Source organism: Camelus ferus, chromosome 14 (genome assembly GCF_009834535.1).
Source record: "Camelus ferus isolate YT-003-E chromosome 14, BCGSAC_Cfer_1.0, whole genome shotgun sequence".
In the NCBI taxonomy this organism is placed as follows: domain Eukaryota; kingdom Metazoa; phylum Chordata; class Mammalia; order Artiodactyla; family Camelidae; genus Camelus; species Camelus ferus.
The window spans coordinates 11,239,813-11,261,423 of NC_045709.1; the positions used below are offsets into that span (position 1 = coordinate 11,239,813).

Sequence of the window (21,611 nt, forward strand, 5' to 3'; positions counted from 1 at the left end):
GCAGGTCACATATTTAACTTGTTGTTATTCCTAGACAGTAATCTCTGCCCATCACCAGTCTGGCCACAGCACAGCGCATTCATTTAAAGCTAAAGTGAGGGCGTCTATGAGGTTCCACAATGATTCAAACATCGTCAAGCTCTTCCTATGCAGTAAGTCCGTTCTGAGCCCTGGGAGGTCCCGAACTTAGCCAGACACAGTTCTGGAGAGAGGGGCTGTGAATGGAGGGTTTGTTTAATCTCCTCAGTCCCTTACCCCACAAAGACCTTAAGATGAGCCCAGATCCATTAAGAGTGATCTTGGGGATCTTATCAGTCCAGATCCAAAGTCAGAAGCAGACAAGTCTTCTGTATGTGTACAGAGTCATAGCCATTCACCCATCCCTCTCTGTTACAGGACAGAAGGTCATGTAAAAATGTGAGTTAGTGATGGAATCAGCCTCATTGCCATACTCAGAGGCCAAAACATGGCATTTACTAATCCATGGGGATTTAAGAAACTAATTTTATGTTCTTATGCTCCCTCTGCTGGTTTTATTTCTGGAGCTAAGTGCCAAGTATCATAGTTCCTTGATATTTCTGCAGAAATTAGAATATATTTCTATCAAAAAGTCATACACTGACTTGAACAAAGGGGGAAAAATCAGATTTTGACCATTGGAAATTCATAGTATCAATAAATCTTTTTTTTTCTTCTAAGAGTTTTTTTGGTTAGTATGAATCTGTTGGAAACAGTAGGGTTTGAATGTGGACCTGCCAGAGCATACTACTTACCTGGAAAATTAAATACAGGCTTGTTCATTGACTGTTAGGAGAATTATTGAAAGTAACAGTGCATCTATAGCAAAATAACTAAAATAAGGATACTCACAGTGAAGATATGCAAGTTTAAATCATTAAATTGAAAGCTTAATTTTTGTTTACAGTGGAGACATTCACATCCAAAAGATGCAGATTTCCATCAAGTCAGTCAGGTCATTGGCTCCCCATGTGATGAGTCTGCCACACGGTGGTGAAGGGAGTCAGCGTAGCGCGTGCCCTGTTCAGCTCCCACTCACGGAGTATAAGCACTAGACCAGTAGTTGGAAATACTATGAGTGTAGCAAGTGTGGTGAAGCCCCAGTGCCGCACGTAGGCTGCTTTGGGAACAGGGAACAAGAGGGCCTCTCCTTGTCCCAAGAGTTAAAGGGAGGCTTCTAGGAAGGTGGTATTTAAACAACACCTTAAGGAGAATGAGGATCTACCCAGGTGGTGAGAACATTCCAGGCCCCGGATGTATGAAGCAGGTTTGAAGCCAGGAGTGGGTGTGAGTGGAGTCCAGTGGCCCGTGTTGAGAGCCAGGAATACAGGGTGAGGAACGTAGGGTGACTGCAGGCAGCGTGAGGAACTGCGGACATTCTCAGGCGGTGGGAATCCAGCGATGAAGCTGAAGCAGGTTAGCAGCATGGTTTCCGTGGTAAGGAATGGCTTGGTAGCAAGGGTGGTGGATTGAGTCGGGGTGGGAGTGGATGTGAGGAGACCATGTGGAAGGAAGGAGTCCCTGTTTGTACTGGGAGGATGGCAGTCGGCATGGAGGGAAGGAAGGGGAGGGGTTCCCACTCTGTTTTGGAGATGAGGAGTCAGCAGCACTTGGTGATTGGTTGAGGCTTTCTCTCTGGGTGGACGATGATGCCATTGACAGAAACCGGGAAGGTTGGAGGTGACTGCAGGTTTGGAAGAGAATTATCATGGTGCTTTAAACCAAACATGACCAAGAGGCACCCTTGCGGAGGCAGCAAGGAGACAGCCGAATGTCCAGTTGTGGGTCTCAGGGGGAAGATGTAGCCTGGAGATAGAGCTCGTGTATCTTTCCAGAAACACTTATCACTTCCACCTAGAGCCAAATACAGTAACCGAAAGGTCACATACTTTATTCTAGAAGCTTCATGGTCTGAGGACTTACTTCGATGGCTCTCCTGTAGCCCGTTTTGCCTCCATGCCCTCACCTTGCAGTCCGAGGGGTGCCACTCTTGGTGAGTTGCCAGGTCACGCTGGTGGAGACAGACCCAGCAGTGTCCAGCCCTGACTTTCTGACACCCCACCTCGTCTTTAGCTTGTGCGGGATATGTTGTGAAAGTATCCAAAGATTAGTTCACTGAACATTTGGTAGCACATATGAAATTTCTAAAAATGTTTATCTGGTTTATCTGTTTGATCTGGTTCCACAGTTGAGAATCTCTTCTAAGTAAATCAGAAATGTGAACCAAGATTTATGTACAGAAATGTTCATCTTAGCAAAATTTATAGTAGTTAAAAGTTGAGAAAAATCTAGTAAATAAAATATCCCACACATCCCTGTGTTGGGTTATTAGGCAGCCATTAAAAATTCCCTTTATCAGCATATAGAAGAATATAGCTAAATTTTATAATGATCAAAACCTTTTACTTTTAAGAATGAGTCATTTGTGTTAAAAGTTACCGGTCGTATTGTGGACGTCCAAGGCAGGGAGAAGCATATAATGAAACATTGAGGGGAAGCAGAAATCTGGAGGGAAGTACGAAGAAATGGAATAAATGATTTTCATCAGTTAAAATACCATAAACCCTGGAAACCCACAACCGTTGGCGCCCTGGCTCTCATTCTTTATCCCTGCTCTAGGTTGTGGAGGGCGAGGAGAGTGGCCTGGGGGTGGACGAGGCTGGAGGGGTGTGGGTCTGCACTGCTCTGGAAAGCAGGCTCATTGTTAATGGGGTGTCATTGCTTCTAGGCCTTCTCAGTAGACAGAGGGCTTATTCTAACCTCCCCCCATTTGTAACTCCCACTATAATAGCGAGAAACTGAGCTCTCATTATCCTCAATTCATTTACTTAGTTGCTCAATCCTAGAATACACGTAAAATAGTTCCAGAATTGCCAACCTGTATAAACTATAGCCCTGTGAAATACAGACTCACTGAGTACTGCATTTGTGTACAGATCTTTTTTTATTTGGTTTATTACCATTTTCCAAAGTTAATTTTGTTGATTCGTCCCCTGACCCCCTTCAGTGAGGTTGGATCATTCACTTATGTATAACACAGCTGGGCTCACTTGCTTCTGTTTATATTTCAGTTTAAGTCCTCCACCCACCCCCACCCCGCTAGGAGACACACTCTCCTAGTTTTTATGTTTTACTTGTTTTTGAGTATGTGAAACACTAAACTCGGAACCAAACAAAAAATATGTGATGAAAATGTCACTCCCCTTCATCTGTTCTCCATTCCCAGTGCCCAGCCTCTTCCACACACCTGCTCTAGGTAACAAATCTCATTAATTTCTCATCTACCCTTTTTTCTTAGATGTAGGTAGCATAATGTAGATATTCTTTTGCCCTTTGTCTTTTTCAGTTTATAGTTTATTCTGGAAATTGCATCATATCCATCCAGCAGGCCTTCATCCTTTTTCATGGCTGCTTAGTATTCCGCGTGGAGTTTATTCACCTACTCTCTTGTATGAGCGTTTAAGTTGTTCCCAATGTTTTGCTGTTTCAAACAACGTTGAGATTAATAGCCTTGTACATATGTATTTTGAATGTTATTTGATGGGAGTGGGGACAGTCTCTTGAACACAAATTCCTGGAAGTGAGAACCTGGATTGAAAGCTAAGTGTGTATGTAGTTTTGTTGGGTGTGGTTCCCCCCATATTACTGGTTTGCATTTTCATCAACAGTGTATGAGAGTGCTTTGTCTCCCCAGAGCTTTTATAACAAAATGTGTGTCATACTTTAAAATTTTCTAGGCAAGATTTTGATGATGGCTTATATAAGGATGGTAGCAGCAGAGGTGGTGAGCAGTGCTTAGATTCTTGATACATTTTGGAGGAAAAACCAATTCAGAGTTTATAGTGGGTTGCTTTGGAGGCCAATCTAACAGTTTCCCGACCAGGGTTCTCTCCAAATCTGTTTAAATATTAGGTATCAATATTAACAGTCTAAATTAGTAAATTCTTTCTGCTTGTCTTACATTTATGAAGCTTTGGGTGACTCTTGGACCAGCCTTGTTATAATATTCCAGTAATTATATGGCACTATAACAGGTAATGCTGCTGCTCTAACAAATGACTTGCAGCATTTCAGTGGCTTAATGCAGTGGCTTATTTCTCGCTCATGTAACAACCCAGTGCGGATGTTCCTGCTCTCTTCCATGTGATGATTCAGGGTCTCGGGATCCTTCTAGGCTTTCTCTGTGCCCTGGGGTCATGGAGTCCTCTAGGAGAAAGTGTAAAGAGAAAGTAGAAAAGGGACATCCTAACTGCCTTGGCCTGGAAGAGATGCATATGACTTCCATGTGCTTTCTGGGTTCCATTGCTGAGAAATCACATGCCCCCTACTTGCAAGAGAGACCAGTGAATGTGGTCCAGCTTTCCAGGGGGTGCTGTATATACAGAAGGGGGAACATGAATTTCAGTAGACCATTAGCTAACTCTGCCACATATAGTTAACAAAGTGAGTCATTTGAGTACTGTGTGGGAATAAACATTTTGCAAGATGGAATGCATATCTTGAAGCATTCCAGTCTCAGATACTGCAGGAAAGTTGGGGGTGGTATATGGAGTTTGATAACGGGGAGAGAAGAAGAGATAACACAGGAGAAATTGCTTGGCTTTGAAAGGCTAAGCAAGCATCGCAGAGGAGTTGGGGAATGGTGTGTGTTCTTACGTGGGCAGGAATATAGACAAGCAGAATGCTGTGCAGGTATAGGAAGAAGCTGTTAAGCATAATCCAGAATAGTGGGTTTTTTTTTTTCTTTTTGTCCTTGAAAAGGTATCTTCTGAAACAATTATATGAGAGAAACTTTCTTTAAAGCTTTTGTTTTTCATTTTTTATTGTTACTTGTTGAAATATAGTTGATCTACGGTGTTGTATTAGTTTCTGGTGTACAACGTAGTGGTTCAGTTATACGTATATGTTCTTTTTCATTATAGGCTATTGCAAGATATTGGATGTAGTTCCCTGTGCTATACAGTAGGACCTTGTTTACCTATTTTGTATATAGTAGTTTGTACCTAAAAGCCTTTAAAGTGCAGTACTTCATTAGGACAAATTGATAGGCTAAATTTTAAAAATGTCAGATTCCAACAAATAAGCAATTTTGTGTTCTTTTCAGAATACAGTATTTTTTAATAATGTAAAAAATTAGTATTCTTACCTTCTTAAGTATTCATAGGCTTTGTGCTCATCTTATATAGAAAAAGTTACTATTGTTCTCAGTACAGGGAGTGTGATTTACAAGGGGACTGCCAGGGAAGGAAGTCTGTCGTAATATTTTATAGCCACACCACTGGAGTAATGCTAATAACCAGCACTGCTGCTGCACACTGCAGTTTACAGAGTGGCCTCTGTAATCGAGGCAGTCTTTCTTAACTGCTGTCCTAGTGAAGCAGGTGGCTGTCAGGTTGATACCATCATCGACAGCAGTAGTAGTGCTAATCGCATTCCCCCCCACCCCCAATTTACAGTTGAGGACACTGACACTTAAGGATGTAAGTAGTTTTTCCAGAATCTATAGATTTAAATTCCCAAAGAACAAAAGTAAATTTTAAAGTCTCATGTTGTTGTCTATCCATATCTGTGTTCAAGAATTTAAAAAAATCTAACTGAGCTTTTTAAAACTCCACTTACTTCTCATCTGTTATTGTAGGGGTGGGAGGTAGGTAGCAGCTTTAAAAAATACGGTGACTATTTCCAAACAGTATAATATTTTCCATTCTTCTTAGAATTATGTCTGTTGTTTTGAAGGTCAATTAATTGCCTCTTTCATTTCCCTTTGGTCTTTACGGTAATTGATTTTATGGGACATTAAATTTTGGGAGAGAAATCCTTAAAGGGTGTGACTTTTATTTTCGGAGCTAGTTTTTTTCTCTTTTGGGACTTACGTGTTCTTTCAGCAAAAGTGTGTTGTCAGCCAGGAACTGCACGAGACCCTCACTCCTTTGCTCTCACACTGTGTGAATAACGCTGTTCCTTTGCGACTGATGTCTGGCTGTTATCTGTCTTCTCAGGTGGGGTGACGGCTCTCTGTTGGGACCCCGTCCAGCGAGTGTTGTTCTCGGGCAGTTCTGATCACTCTGTCATCATGTGGGACATCGGTGGGAGAAAAGGAACGGCCATCGAGCTCCAAGGACACAAGTAAGGCCGCTGATGCTTGTGTAAAGAGCTCTGAGGAAACATCCCCAGCTGCCTGCGGGGCCAGAGGCGTGCAGGCCAGCCCCAGGGACAGGATCTGAGCGCGGGAGTAACATGGCAGGAACGCAAGTAATGGTCACTTTGATTTATATCCGGACGTAGTGTGTTTACTTATTTATACCTCATTTTATTCCACAGAGGATTTGAGACTGCTTGCAAAAGCCATAAAACAGAACAATGGCAGCCAGGAAAAAAACGGTAAAAATTAGAACCAGGGAAGAATATGAGTCAAAATTTGAGAGTGAGAGAAAAAACAGCTTCGAAACACAAGCCATGCAGGCCCACAGAATTTCTGTAATTGAGTTCAAATGCTGCTTCAAGATCCCTGGCAGCTTAAGGAAAAGGGGAGAGAGAAAATCCTCACCCAGTACATTTTGTCCTTCACCAGCTATTTATTGAGTCCTCGCCTTGCTGCCTGTCAGGCTCTTCTTCCTTATGGGGTGGATTTCAGGAGGCTGAGAAGAGCAGAGAAAGCTCTGTGTTTCCTTGGAGCAGTTCTCAGACCTTCCCGTATACGAAGAATTACTGAGGAATCTGTTAAGAAGCAAATTCCTGGGCCCTGTCTTCTGAGATTCGGGCCACTGGTCCGGGCTGCGGGCATCTGTGTCCTAACAAACCTCCCAGGCAGGTGTGCTGGTGACCCTCGGACCGCACTCCGGTTTGTCCCGTGTGTGCTGCTCACGGTCCCTGGAGGCAAAGCATGATTGGTGCAGAGAATTTTCGATCTACTTTAGAACTCTAAAGCCAATCTGAATTTTTTTTTTTTTTTATTGAAATATAGTCAGTTTATAATGTTGTGTTAATTTCTGGTGTACAGCATAGTGATTGATTCAGTTATATATATATATATATTCCTTTTCATATTCTTTTTCATTCTAGGTTATTTACAAGGTATTGAATTAGTTCCCTGTGCTATATAGTAGGACCTTGTTGTTTATCTATTTTATATATAGTAGTTAGTATCTGCAAATGAGTTGTTCATAACTTGTAAATTTTTCTAAATGATATTAAGAGTGACTCTAGTATCAGAATCTAATATCAGCTCCCGTGAACTGACTGATTTAAAGCATCATTAGCTCTGCCTGTAGATCTGCCTGGAAACACTAGTTTTAAAAACTTCTCCTGAGTGGTTAAATTTATAGTTTGGGAGTATTGGATATGAGCTAATTCAATTTTAGGGGGCCTATGCACGAATCATTATTTTTTGTGTTAGAGTTTAGTTTTAGAGAAGGCGCTATTAAGCCCTTCTTTCCCACATGAGAGAACAGATCAGTTGTCTGGGGCTACGCCTGGCTTGTGGGGCCACTGGGACCTCAGTATCAGCTTATTAAAGGAATCGTTCCCTTATATTTATCTCCATGACAAGGGGACATATATCGAGATCACGTAGAAGGAGTTGACATCATCCATGTAAGTGAAGAGAAAGGGAAGCCAAGTGCAGTCCTGTTTAATAACACTCGGTTATTATCTCATCTGCCAAGTAACTCCTGCTACTCGGACTCACTCAGCGAAATAAAATACAGGCTTTGAATGAAGACCAGTACTATTTGTTGGACCCATTCAGGTTAGCACATAACTAGTTTTATTTCTGCACAGTGGTTCACGAAGACTGCAAGCAGGCAGGTGTCACAGGGCTCACTGCCAGCATCCCTGGGTGCCGCATGTCCTCGGGCAAAACGTTGTTCTGGGAAACTTGCACCGATAGTTGGGTAAGAAAGGAAAAGCTATGTAGTTGAGTTGGGGTCTCTCAGTTCCAGAAAAATGGAGCCTAAACTGCTAGGTCTTCCATTTCTAAGAAATACAAGCTTGGCCTTTTAGAAAATGGAACAGACTGTCCTTGGAGTCCATCCTGATAGGATCCCACCCTGGGAGCTTGGTGGGGCGGGCAGACTGGGCGATCTGGAGCTACCAGTCAGAATTGGCTTTAAACAGGAGTAACGGCAGAAGGCCTTTGCCTGGTGCTTTATTTAATTCAAGCTGAGTAATAAGGTGAACTCTTTGAAGGCATTCTTGTCACCAGGTCTTAGCCTATGAGGGGTTGTCCGGGTGCCACAGAGCTGGGAGAGGTAACTCCCTCAGCATCCCTGCTGTCTGTGAGAGTGGTTTGAATACCCGAGGTGGGGAAGGGGAAGCTGTTGGAGCTGCTGGAAGAAGGACGATGGGATCCACAGAGAAGGTGCACGCAAGAAGGGGCTAGGCCATCAGGCAGGAAAAGGCCCGCTTTCACGGCAGCCATTCCTTTGCCCTGAAGATTGGCCACTGGACTGGCATTTGATTCTTGTGTTGGAGTAGCGCCTAATATTTTGTCAAAGAGCTCTCTAAACACACAGACACTTCCATTTGATCTTACAGTCACCCTATGAAAGAGAGAGGTCAGATGTCATCTTCTCGATGAGAATATTGAGCTACCATCCTCAAAGACCCCAGCTAGGGGTCTCCCAGACTTTAGTTCTGTCCAGCGGAGACAGCTACTCAGAACCTTCTTTGTATCCAGTGCCGTGCTAGGCACTGGGATACAAAAAAAATGACCATTGAATAACGTGGTCCCCGCCATGTCTGATGATGTTCTGTCTCTTTTCTGCTTTAGAGGCCAGAGATTTTCTGCTTGGGGCCCCAGGCTGCCCCTCGATCTACTGCAATATCTCATTTTCCCACCTTCCCCCAAGGTGACTCTTTGTGGGTAGAGTTCCAAATCGGGGACCGATTTGGTGAGCTGGGGCGCCGTGGAGAGCTGACCAGTCCTGAGATCGCCGCCCCTCAGGGTGGGGAGACTGCCCTCTCCTCTTCTGGAAATGTTTAACAGCTCCCCGTGTCTTCTGTCTCGGGTTCTGAGCCTTCACACCATCCTTCAGTGGCAGAAATAAAACATTTATGTAGCTCGTTTGATTTGGTGTGTAAAATGCCATCAAAGCAGAGAGAGCGTTAGCACAAGTAAGTGATTGATGACAGCAAAGATGTTTCCAAGTCTGAGGGAAAAAAGCTAAGAAAGTATACTTCTAGAGAACAGTATTATCTGCATTTGCAGCACTTTGGTGTTTTTATTCCCTACAGCAAGTGGGACATGATTGCGTGCTAGCTCTGTGGAAGGAAAGGCAAAGAAGATGTTCTAATTTCAAGGACCAGCTATGTTTTTCAAGAGTCAGTTACCAGTTGGATGGATATTATCGAAGCATAAACCTGGACATTTATTGTCCCGTGCTCACCTTTTCAAATCTAATAATGGTACTTGGACTTTTTAGATCCTTTTTTATTCTTAGATAATACCTATCATTTCATGACCAACTTTATGACCACACTTTTCTTTCTAATAGTGTTTTCTTAGGCTTCTAAGACTTTGTGGCAATTTAATTTAATGGTAACTTAATTTAAAGCCCACGGAAAGGGTCTGAGTGGTCCCTTGTGATGAGTTCCTCCCCCGAGACTGGGATCCGCGGGTTACATGAGGCTCGGGCTCAGCCATGACCCTCAGCACACGTGGCCTGTGTATTTGCTTCTTCTTTCCACCATCCCAGCTCGTGGTTTCTCTCTTTCTCCTCTTACCATTGTTATAAGCATTCTCAAATTATTTTGGTAAAGAAATAGGCTATTCATAAGTAGTGTTCATTGAGACAATTTGTGCTCTTCTCTTGTATCAAGTAAGTTGCACGTGAAGTTAGTGCAATGAAAGAAAGTAAAATTCTTGCATTCAGCTTCTTCTAGGTTTGGGGGAGGGGACCAAGGATAAATACATATGAAAGTTCTCTCCCCTTATGACTTCGAAGCATTTCTCACCTAACACTAGAGACTTATTAAGGAAGAGGGGATTAACTATTCGGCTAAACACATAATAGATCAAATTTCAGCTATTAGAGTTCTCATAGAAGGTAGCATCTTGTCAAAGATAGAGGGGCTGCATCGTATGGTCACTAAGTGCCAGGTCTGAGCCAGGCCAGGCTGTGTACAACTCAGCCCTCCTGCTGGCTGTGTAGGCCTTGACCAGGCACTTCATCTCTGATCCTCAGTTTCCTTGTCTAAAATAGGGATAATATTGGAAAGAAAACCCCTCAAAGTTTGTCAAAAACCGTAAATGATATAATGCATGTAAAATAATTAGCACAAGAGGAAGAGGTCGTTAGTGGCAGCCGTTAACATTATTCTTGTTAATGAAAATGATAATAATTCAAAAATCAAGCTTTCAGGTAAGATTACTGTTTCCCTCTGATTGTAGCATTTCCAGTGGAATTATTGCCACATCTACCTACTCCCTCTACTCCTAATACATTCAGCAAATGTTTACTGAGCTCCGTCCACATACCAGTCATTGTATTGGGCTCTTAGGACCCAAAGGTGACTAAACAAACAGTCCCTGCCTGTACGGAGCTGTGCTAGAAGTGTGAGAACGAGGTAGACGGGGGACAGTTTGATCCAGATCTTGGGAGATGAAGAGATTCTCATAGTTCTCAGGATCAGGAGGTATTACCCAAACAGCACAGTGTTTTCAAGAAATTGCAAGTGGGCAGAGGACCGGTGGCTGATCTGAACTTTTACCCTAGCCAGTTAAGAGCAAAATGTTGTTGATGCTCAAACCAGTGTTTCCAGAAAGGAGACCTTGAGCGTCAGGTTCAGACTTGGCTGTGGCCCAAGGATCGCTGGGGAGACAGATCCTTCTGGGGTCCCTTTGGTGTGAGTGAGATAACCCTAGATGTCATTTATTCCAGAGACCTCTCACGTGTGGATTGCTCACAAGCCTTCTCTGGTCCTTGGAGACGTGGATAACTTAGGAGCGTGGGATTTTGTATATGAGAGAGTAAAATGCATAAGTGATTAGTTTCACCAACTGGACTAGGGTTTTTCATTCTTTGGGAAGTTTCATTTCTTTGCCATGTATTTAAGTCCCCCCTACTCTTAGGGGATGGAATAGGGCCTAAGTTGACATTTGGGTAGACGTTAACCTGTGTCTTAACATCTGTTACTATAAAGAGACTAAGGGCTTCTCTACCCTTCTTCCTTGAGAAGCATCAGACTCAGGACGAGTGTCATGGATGTGTGACCTGTGCAGTCATACGAGGCCTCACGCTTAGAAAGGCCTCATGCTTGGCTTAATGCTCTGCTGTCACCACCTTGTAATTCTTAATAATTTTAGCAAAGGGCCCTGTATTTTCATTTTGCATCGGATCCCCCATATTACATAGCTGGGCCTGATCAGACATGTTGCCTCCAGGGCTGGTGAGAAAGGAAGTGAAGCCATCCCACTAAGTATAGTCTTTGTAAATGGTGGGTCCTGGTGGTTGTGCCACGTGGGGTCTTTGTACACTCATAAAGGCATTTGCAGTGCAGTACGTGGAAGGCGCATCCATGAAATAATGACCAGTTTTGAGATGCTTTCTAGTATAAATGCTACAGTGATGCCAGATGAAACATGAAGGCAAGAAGATATCTTTATTCTTTATAACCCTTGATCTGTGAACCTGGGGATGTCCCCTCATCTTATTTTTAACTGCAGGGTGGTTATATCTTTAAATACTTAAATCAGGAAGTCCCCAAGCAGCTTTATTACAAAGCTTGGATCCAGCATTCATCATTGTGTTCTTCTGTGTTGAAATACTAACAGGACTGGAGTCCCATAAATTATGTGTCTGTTGCTGAATGTTGCTGCCAGCTCTGAGTGGCAAAGCAGTTCCTTCTGTAGCTTATTTTGGTTTTGCAAGATGGTTGATGTGTATCAAGATGCCTTAACAAATGAAGTGGAGCTCAAATCACTGGGTTATGAGGCTGCTCAACTAGATAGATTTTCCTTCTTGCCCTTGAATGTCACTGTGGTGGCAGTCCATACTCTAAAATATATGAAATAACAACCAGGAGAGATAGAAAACAACTTTGTTTTTTATTGAATACATGTCAAAGGTTTTATATTAGTCATTAATTAATAAAGGAACTGGTAAGATGTTACTTCCAGTTAAAAGGAAAATCCAGAGTAGAAACATGCATAGATAGTGGAGAATGCTAAGTGAATTTGTGTTTTCACAATTTGCTTCTTCTTAGGGAGAGAGTAGGGCATCGGAATTGGTTGTATCTTCACTGGACAAGACTCATGTACAATAGTATCAGCTTTCTGTAACTTACAGAGTTACAAGATAGCACGAAGATACTGAAGGTACAGACCCCCACAGAGTCAGATAATCTGGAGGAGTGTGTTAGACCACACCTGCTATTCCACTGGAAAGATACCCAGTAATTTCTTTTTGCCCATTTCAAAGTTTTTTGGTCTACCCAAGGTTCTTCCTCCCTCTTCTCCCGTAATCATAATCGTCTCAAAGATTATTCTTGATCACAAGAAAAGGCTGGTCTCATAAAGTTTGGCCTAATTATTTACAATGGTGCAGTGAGAGTGTTAATTAACCCTATAGATCACTTGGTTTGCTTTGCAAATATGGAGCCCTTCAGTATTAAACAACTGTTAAGCCCACAAAATTTACTTTTGCTGAAAGTTTTTATAAGGAATCTTGGAATGGGCTTTTCAAAGCCCATTATCTGCTATCCCAAGGCTAAGAAACCAAGCCCAAGAAAATCTCCACCGTTTTTCACCTATGGTCCTTATAACCGTGGTCAAATTCCTTGAGGTTTCCAAGATTTGCTAGATTCCTGGCCTGATAGCTTCCTAAGCACCTGTAAGACCAGGACTCTGCAAACCAGGTACCAGGCCAGTTTTCCGTTGAGGGGAAGGGGGTTATAGGCTTTGGCTCTCTTAGTTCTTAAAGAGGCTAGTCATATGTGACAGTGAGCATTATTATCCTCTCGTATGACACTCAGGGTAAGGGCTTGGTGGCCCAGGGATATCCTATGGATGGATTCTAACAAACCTGTGAAATAACTATATTGCTATGAAAATCAAGGGGACTCAGTTTTTGAATTGTAGGGGATCCGTGATAATTGGCTGTCATTTTTAAATGTTTGAAATTTAGCTTATCAAACAGAGTTGACTGCATTGAAGGTTAAAGATAGCGTAAAAAGAGAAAAGGCATCCTCATGTAGCCAGAAAACAGAACATTGAAACAGTATCAGCAGTATTCCAGATCAGTGACCACAGTAAAATCTTCCTCTTCAGTTCATTCGGTCCTGTGTCTTTAATTCTTGTTCTGCTGGTTCTTGGTTGAAAAGTCTGCCTTCATGAAGCCATCTGCATCCTGACTAAAAAGATTCCGGAAATCCAAGAAAATCCTGACTCAGGCCACTGGCACAGCTCACCCACGACTTAAGCAATGTCAGTTCAGTGGCCTTTGCCCAAGAGTCTGTTCTTTGAATATCAATATTTAAAAGTACCTGGTACATACAGTCCTTTTCCACGAAATTCTTGAGATTGTCCTTTCTGGCCTGTAGCCTGTAAAGAGCCTTCAGGCAAGCATCAGACTAATACGAAGTTATCTGTAGATTATAGAGGCTTAATGGTTAATTTTTCACTCTGACAGGAATCAGAATTGAGAAGAGTAAAATTCTCTATTGAGCTACTCTACATAACTATTTCCTAAGAGTTTCTGATCAGTATTTCCCCTGAAGGTAAAAACATTATAGACAATGAGCTCACTGATAAATCTCCAGGGTTTTCCCATATAGTATATAATTTCAGAAATATATTAATACTATTTTACCCATACCAACTTAACCTAGGGAAAACTAGGCATCTCTTCTAATCTGACAACTCTTCCCTTGCAACTCTTAAAATACAACACAGTAAACAAAGGCGATTTTTGATCGCATCTCTCTTTTCATAAGGTAAAGGAAACAAATCTTTTTGATATTCCAGGCCCCATCTAGGAAATCACCAAGATAGTTTTAGGTGTAAAAATAACCTCAAAAAAATTGTTTCCCCCAAAATATGTAGAGTTCAGTCTGGGAAGGCAAAACCAGAATTAATCTCAGAAGATTTTCAGGTATGATTAAGATAGGACCACGGGCGCCTAAAAAACAATGCTTGGTTATCTGTAGAATCAAAGTAACAAAAAGAAGTTTGAAAATAAATATAGAATGTAACACAGTCTTAAAGAACTTAGGTCTTTTCACAGTGAGAGCACTTGTTCTTTTTCTTTCCTTAAATAATCAGCGACTTTTCAAGTTAATGTAAAGCTCTGAAAATAATTTTGGTGAGACACAGAATCTCTGCTAGCCAGGCAGATTCCATAGAAGGTAAGGAATAAGATCATTCTGTATTGTAATTCAAGGCATTAATCAGTAAGCCAGGGAAGCAAGCCATCAAAACTGAGGGAACTAGGCCAGAATTTTAATGTATTTTATACTTTTTTTTGATTCAAATATTATAAACCAGAGCAAATAAAATTCACTTTCCAAGTTTTGTCTTTTATTTTTCTCTTTTATATTCTGAAACAAATTTATATTTTACTTTTAGAATTGCCTTCTCATTCACGCTCTCTCAAAAGCATACCGTGGAGTTTTCCAGAATGTACATGAATGACATCACAATAAATGGAGAAAGAGATATGTATCTGGCTCTCTCCTATTAAGCCAGACATTGGAAAGACTTGCACAAATGTTAAACGATGCATTTTGTCATTCATATATTTCATTTTGGGAAATACAGTTATTTTTCCCAAAATATATATTATTTATGTTAAAATGGATTTGTCATTGCTATCTTCAGATGAATCAATATTTTAAAAATTTCTCAGTTTTGATTCAAATACAATAATGTGGACAGTTATCACTCACTTAAACCAAAGCTCTTTGGTGTCCTCAAATGAGTTTTGAGAATATAAAGGGGCCCTGAGACCAGGAAGTTTGAGAACCACTGCTTTAAGAGAAAACTACTCTCTTTTTCTTCCCAAAACAAAAACACATACACAGTTGTATTTCTTTTTCATTATTGTACCTGGCCTAGTCTCAACCACCCATTTTAATTATAATAATTAACCAAAATAACTTATATTTCACAGAGAAGTTTGGGAAGAGAGAAGATGTGGATAACTGAGAACTTTCCATCACCTACAAGCATTTTAGCAGACTAGCACGGCTCCTGAAACACGTGACATAAATCACTTTTCCATCCCCTTGAAGTGGCAAAAAGGAACACATTCATTTGCCATGACTCACTTAAGTTACAGCCTCTCAGTAGCATATACGAATAAGAAGCAAACATACATAATCTTAATATTATGCTTTATAATCAAAGTTTCGGTATTCTCACTTACTTAGAAATTAGGTAGATACCCAATGACTGTCAGCTCAACTTAAATAAGTCCATTTTAAGTTACCTAAAGATTTTGGGAATTATCTTTAAATTGATATGCTACAAAACATAACTGCTGTATATATAAAAATTTTATGAGAAAAATTATTCATTTTAATTGAACTCATTTATTTTTCACAATCTTAAACATTTTATAGGCATAATATTAGCTTATTGACCAGTTATCCTGTATAAATTTAGGAGAAATCAACCCAAGTAAAATAAAATGTACATTTGCATTATATTTAACAGTGAATAAGTCAGAGAAAGATATAACTGTGTTTTAAAACTCATCATACTAGTATTATTTGCCAAAAAGTTACCTTAATTTTGGGAACTTGGAGTCTTAAAATATCACTGAGTTAGATAGTATTTTATGTAAAATAATTTGAAGTCTAGTCAACTTAAAGTCTTAGAGGTTCAATTTCCTTATTTTCTGTGAGGTTTAGGAATAGTCAGTTTATATAAACACCTGCTTACCTTTATAAGCAACTGCTTATAATTTAAAAGATGCCATAATCTAATTTTTTGGTACCCTCCAGAAATAGGAAATTTTCCATACATAAGTGGTAAAGGCGCTTCTGAATTGCAGACACAGACACACAGGGCTTAATAGCTTCAGTTCTATAACTGCAGCCACTAGTCAAAATAAACACAGAAGCACACAAAAAAAATCGCCAATCCAGATGTCGCAGAGTTATTTTCCTTCCCAGTGGGCACCAACTTCTTAATTGATTTGAGCTCAAAATAGAAAAATATTCAAACAAAACCAAACAAAAGAGATTCTCTGATTTTTCTCTTCCAAGGGAGAACAGATCTCTATTGTATTCTGTTAGTGTATCACTAAATTGTATGACCCTAAAACTGAATCATCCACCAGGAGGGAATAGCTTGCCGGCCATGTACAAACTAGAAAGAAAAATAAAACTCAAAATCAGTAAAGAGGGCATGAAAACTAGAGAAATAAGAGAGTCAGTGAAACTCAAGTCTGTGCTGCTCTGGATTCACACGGGGAGCCGTGCGGGTCCCTTACACCTCAGGCAGCTCAGGTTACCTGGCTCTGCCAGCTACACCCAGGGGGCATTTCGATAGACGACCTTAAAACTATAACATGAACAGATGGCACAGATTTTAGTTTATCGGTTAAGGAACCATTGAGATACTATAATCAGTTCAATAGCCTTTTTCGTCAAATGTTGGTAACTGACAGAGACTACCTCCTCCTGGGACCTTAGCATCTTAAACGAACTTTTTTTTTAAATTGAACTATAGTTGATTTATAATGTGTTAGTTGCAGGTGTACAGCAAAGTGATTTATTTATGCAGATACATACATATATGTATATGTTCTTTTTCATATTCATTATAGGTTATTGTAAGATAGTGAATATAGTTCCCTGTGCTAGACAGTTAATCCTTATTGTTTCTCTATTTTGTATATAGTGGTATGTCTCTATTAATCCATACCCCTAATTTATCCCTCCCCCTACTTTTCCCTTTGGACATAAATCGTAGCAACATTTTCTTAGATCAGTCTCCCAAGGCAGAAGAAATGAAAGCAAAAATAAACATGGACCTCATCAAACCTATAAGCTTTTGCACAGCAAAGGAAACCGTAAACAAAACAAAAAGACAGCCTATGGGCTGGGAGAAAATATTTGCAAATGATGCAATTGACAAGGGCTTAATTTCCAAAATATACAAACAGCTCATACAACTCAATAACAGATATAACAAACAACCCAGTCAAAAAATGGGTGGAAGACCTACATAGACATTTCTCTAAAGAAGACATGCAGATGGCCAACAGGCACATGAAAAGAGGCTCAACATTGCTAATTATTAAACGAGCATTTTGACTTTTTTTAAATCTTGAGTACTCTCCCAGTGACGGCATGTTGACAGTTCCATCCAGTTTCCGAGATCAGCACTTGGGTGGGGCCCTGGGTGAGCGTGCCCGTGACTGACTGCTGGGCTTCCTTCCCTTGGGGCTCACACCACTCTCCACAAGTGCCCCTGACTCTTGATTTCCTTTGCAGTGACAGAGTCCAGGCCCTGTCCTATGCACAGCACACGCGGCAGCTCATCTCCTGTGGCGGCGACGGTGGGATCGTCGTCTGGAACATGGACGTGGAGAGGCAGGAGGTAGGTGTCACTGTAGCTCAGGCCACCCTCCACAGCCCCCGGGCTGAGCTCCGCTGGAAAACACCTCAGCCTCCCCTCCTGCTCATTTCCTCTTTCCTTTATGACTAAACCATGAAATCAGACGCGTTGTGTCAGAAAATTTAAAATTCTAGTATAAATGGAGCTTCGTTTTTCTTTTTAACCCCTCACAAACTGGCACGCAACTCTCCTGTAATGGAGAGGTCATACGCATCTCAACTGAGACTAAGCTATTTAGACTTTAACAACAAAAGTTCAGGGGAGAAAAAGGAACGAGCCACTTCGGGTGGTTAAGCCCTCAGGTGTTAAGTGCCTGACGAAAATGGAAAACTTCTGTGCTTTTATGTTTTGGGGGGACATGGTAGCTAGTGTGTGAGAAATGGTGTTTGATGAAGTGAGAGCCCTTAGTCTGGTATTAATAGAAATCTTAGAAGTCATCACTTCTGTGTTTCTTTACGACTCATGTTCTAAACACTTCTCCAGGTATAAATATATACCTTGTCATTTTTAAGCACATATTTAAGTTTTATTGTAACATTCTTTTTTCAAAGAATTTTCTTTTTCATCTTTGAGCATCTTAACTGATTTGTTTACTAATATCCCCTTTGACACGTACTTTGAAGTTAATCATTTTCTCATTTCCCTACAGTTATGGTAGGTAAATTTCCCCTTTGATAGTGTATATTCTTCTAATTTATTTTCTAGCAGGATGCAAGGATTAGACAGAAAAGCAACACTTGAGAAAGACAAAAGCACTTTCCCAACTTCTCTCCTTTCCCTCACCCCAGTCTCATTCCAAGAGAGTAGTTGCTATTACCCACAATGCAGTGCCTTTTAAGTGCCAGTAATTAAATGCTTAAGAAGATAAAGCTTGATTTGCTCAAACCATAAATCCACAGGAGTTCTATTAGTAACTAATTAAAATGATCTTTACAGTTAGGGAGTGGGGAATTGTGGAATGTTGCTTTTGAAAGTACCACTTGGCCTCGTCAGTATAAAGACAGGGAGCTCGGCGCAACGTTTGCTCGTCGTGCTAGCTGGACCCTGTGTGTGATGGATTATTCTGCACGGTGGCCTGCTTTGGGTGAGGGCCAGTCACTCCTGGTCTGTCCTGGCTTCTTCCCAGGCCCGACTGACCAGAAGACCAAGGGACACAGCCTCCACCTTTGATAGACAGAGGCCCAAAGGAGGGTAAGGATGCGGTTTCCAGAGACAATACCAGATGATTGGTGGGCAGCCCTTTGAGTCATCTTGCTTAAATTATGCCTCTTGACATGCAGGTATATGGGCACTTGGTACTTCTTGACTGTTTTAAATCTTCTTGTTGAGGGATTTAAAGTTCTAAGTGAGCAGTTGGAGATGGTTATATTCACAAGTGTTATATTTTATAAACAAAATCCCCTGAGGTGTGTCTGTGGGGCACTTCCTGGTTGTGACAAGTGCTGTGCGGGGCTCAGCTTGGGAGGTCAGGGATGCATACTGGAGCCGTCCCTGCCCTGAAGGGCTGGTAGCCTTTCTGGAAGAAAAGACATGGGAGAAATCAGAAAACCATTAAATGGTGTAAATGATTCGATCACAGTTAACGTGTGTTAGAGCCTCAGTGCTGGGCATGTAGGAAGGGGCGTTGTCATTGTCAGCTCAGGGTTTTTGGAAGGAGATAGCGCTGCGAGTGTGATAGGCCCGAATATACTCTGACTTGGTCAGGAAACACCAAGAGCCCAGACACGGTGAGCGGGAGAGGTCGCTCACAGAGCAGTGGACGCGGTCAGAGATGGTGCCGCAGATAGTGGGAGACCTGGAGGGGCTGAGCGCAGATCTGGTTGACATCTCGTAGGTTAAACGTGTGTTTATGCAGTTAATGAAATCCATCTTTCATCATTTTATCATTTTTAAAAGTATGTATAACACTTGTTCTTTGCAGAGAAGTTAGAGTGCTCGTTAACAAAGACAGTATCATTATTGGTGATCCCACCACCCAGAAATGTCACCCTTCACATGCTGGCAAACATCCCTCCTGACATTCTTCTCTTCATACACGTGTATGTAAGATTTATTTGACCAAAAAGGAATCGTACCACACATGCTGATTTTTTTTTCCCTTTTCAGATCTCTGCTCAGTTCCCTCCTCATAGACACTAACTGATACATTTCATGGACATCCTAAACCATGCTTCCTTATAAAAGATGTAGGGATATGTGTGTGTGTGAGAAGCTTTTTTGTAAAGCCTCCTGATTTTCCTGCATCATAAGTGTTCTGAAAAAAAATCACAACATAGATCAGTCTTCTAGGAGTAAAATGTTGTCTTTGGCTAAAAATTTTGTATTATTTTATTACATCTGTATTTAAACTAATTAGGGCATGAAAATTACCAAGCAAGTCAAGGCTTACTTCTTTTCTTCAATTTTAATAAAATAGACTAAGAATTAGAGCTCTTAAAATGTCATCTCTGTACTCTTTTTATTTTTTCCTCCTAAGAAAATGTGTAGCCTTAGGTTCATTTCCACCAAGTCCCCAAATCTGTTCCATAACAGGTCTTCCTCAGAAAAGGATTCCATCAACAAAGGGCTTCCCGAGCCCGCCCGTACTGTGCTGCTGTTGGTTGTGAATTGCAGAGAGGCGGGCTCTTGTTTACCACATTTCTCAAACTTGTTTGATCACAGGCCTCTTCTGCAGTAACTGCCCTGTGAGTCAAATTGGAGTGCCTTGCAATCCACTTTTGAGAAACCCTGGAGTTGGATGTATTTCTCCCAGTTCCTTGGGTTTGGTGACATGTGGGAAGAGACCAGTCTCTCTGCGAGAGGGTGAATTTACAGAGCTGCACATGGAACCCAAGAAGCAAATGCAGAGTCATCATATGCAGAATCTATAAGAGATTTGTTAAAGAACAGCTTTAAGCTTAACACATCTTTGAAATTTGTTTGGCATAGTTTAGAGTACTCGTGATGGGGTTGGGAAATCGTGAACAAGCCAGGATATTGTATGACTCATGAGGCAAGGAGCAGACCCTCCAGCCCTGCTGGGCGCTGCCTTGGCAGTGGACCTGTAGCTTCCCTGAGTGCCCGCTGTGGTCAGGTTCTGTGCCCCCAGCACAGGTAGCTGTGCGCATGGGTGATGTGCAGGTACATATTATTGTACACAGTTAGAGCACATATGATTGCATGTGATCAGAGAGTATGAGATAAAGTCCTCAGTCCTCAACATAGCTGTCAGGACTCTGTGTGCGGCCCCTGCATCCTCTCCAGCCTCAACCCTTCATATCCTGCCCACCCCTCCACCCCACTGGCTCACGCACACATGTGCTCTGGCCAACCTGCCCTCTCTCAGCCCCTGTGCCTGCCCTCCTCCCATCCATCGCCAGGTCTCAGTTTATCATCATTTGTCAGAGACAAAGTCCTGAACCTCAGCCTAGGGCATCCCACTCTCACAGCCTCCTGTGCTTCTCCTTCTCAGGCCTTTGGTCCTTATACTGATTTAAATAATAACTATTATTTATAAGATTTTCGTGTTTCGTCTTCCCTGATAAATTATGCACTCCATGATGGTAGAGATTCTTCTTATTCACCACTACATCCCCAGGGCCTGACCCATCATAGGCATCCAGTAAGTATTTCTTAAATGATCGAGAGATCACACCAGTTTCTTAGAAACACATCTTGCTTGTGTAAGTTTCAGCAACAACAGTGGTTCCCTTGTCCTCACTGCTTCTCACGTGACCTGTTCTGTGCTTTATTTGACAAGACCCCTGAGTGGCTGGACAGTGATTCCTGCCAAAAGTGTGATCAGCCTTTTTTCTGGAACTTCAAGCAAATGTGGGACAGTAAGAAAATTGGCCTGAGACAGGTGGGTGACATGAATGCTTCATCAAAATGTGCTAGTGTGGGAATAAGTTCACCGTGTGATCTTAGAAGAAATAGTATACCTGGGTGGGAGCTGTGGCCGGGGCACATTACTGCCCTGCAGTCGCTTTGGGACTGCACCCTAATTTATTCCCGTTCTCTGCCAAAGCTCATCCCTCCTGGATTTGGTTTC

General features: G+C 41.6%; 1 protein-coding gene across 2 annotated transcripts in view; it reads left to right on the forward strand.

Moving 5' to 3' along the window:
- WDFY2 (WD repeat and FYVE domain containing 2) overlaps nucleotides 1-21,611 on the forward strand; it is a 148,814-nt gene that overhangs the window by 116,489 nt on the left and 10,714 nt on the right. For both annotated transcript variants that reach the window (XM_032496212.1, XM_032496213.1), the window contains 3 exons: nucleotides 6,018-6,144; nucleotides 17,458-17,563; nucleotides 21,321-21,422. In XM_032496212.1, the coding sequence (XP_032352103.1) occupies nucleotides 6,018-6,144; nucleotides 17,458-17,563; nucleotides 21,321-21,422 (335 nt within the window). The remainder of the gene's footprint in view (nucleotides 1-6,017; nucleotides 6,145-17,457; nucleotides 17,564-21,320; nucleotides 21,423-21,611) is intronic.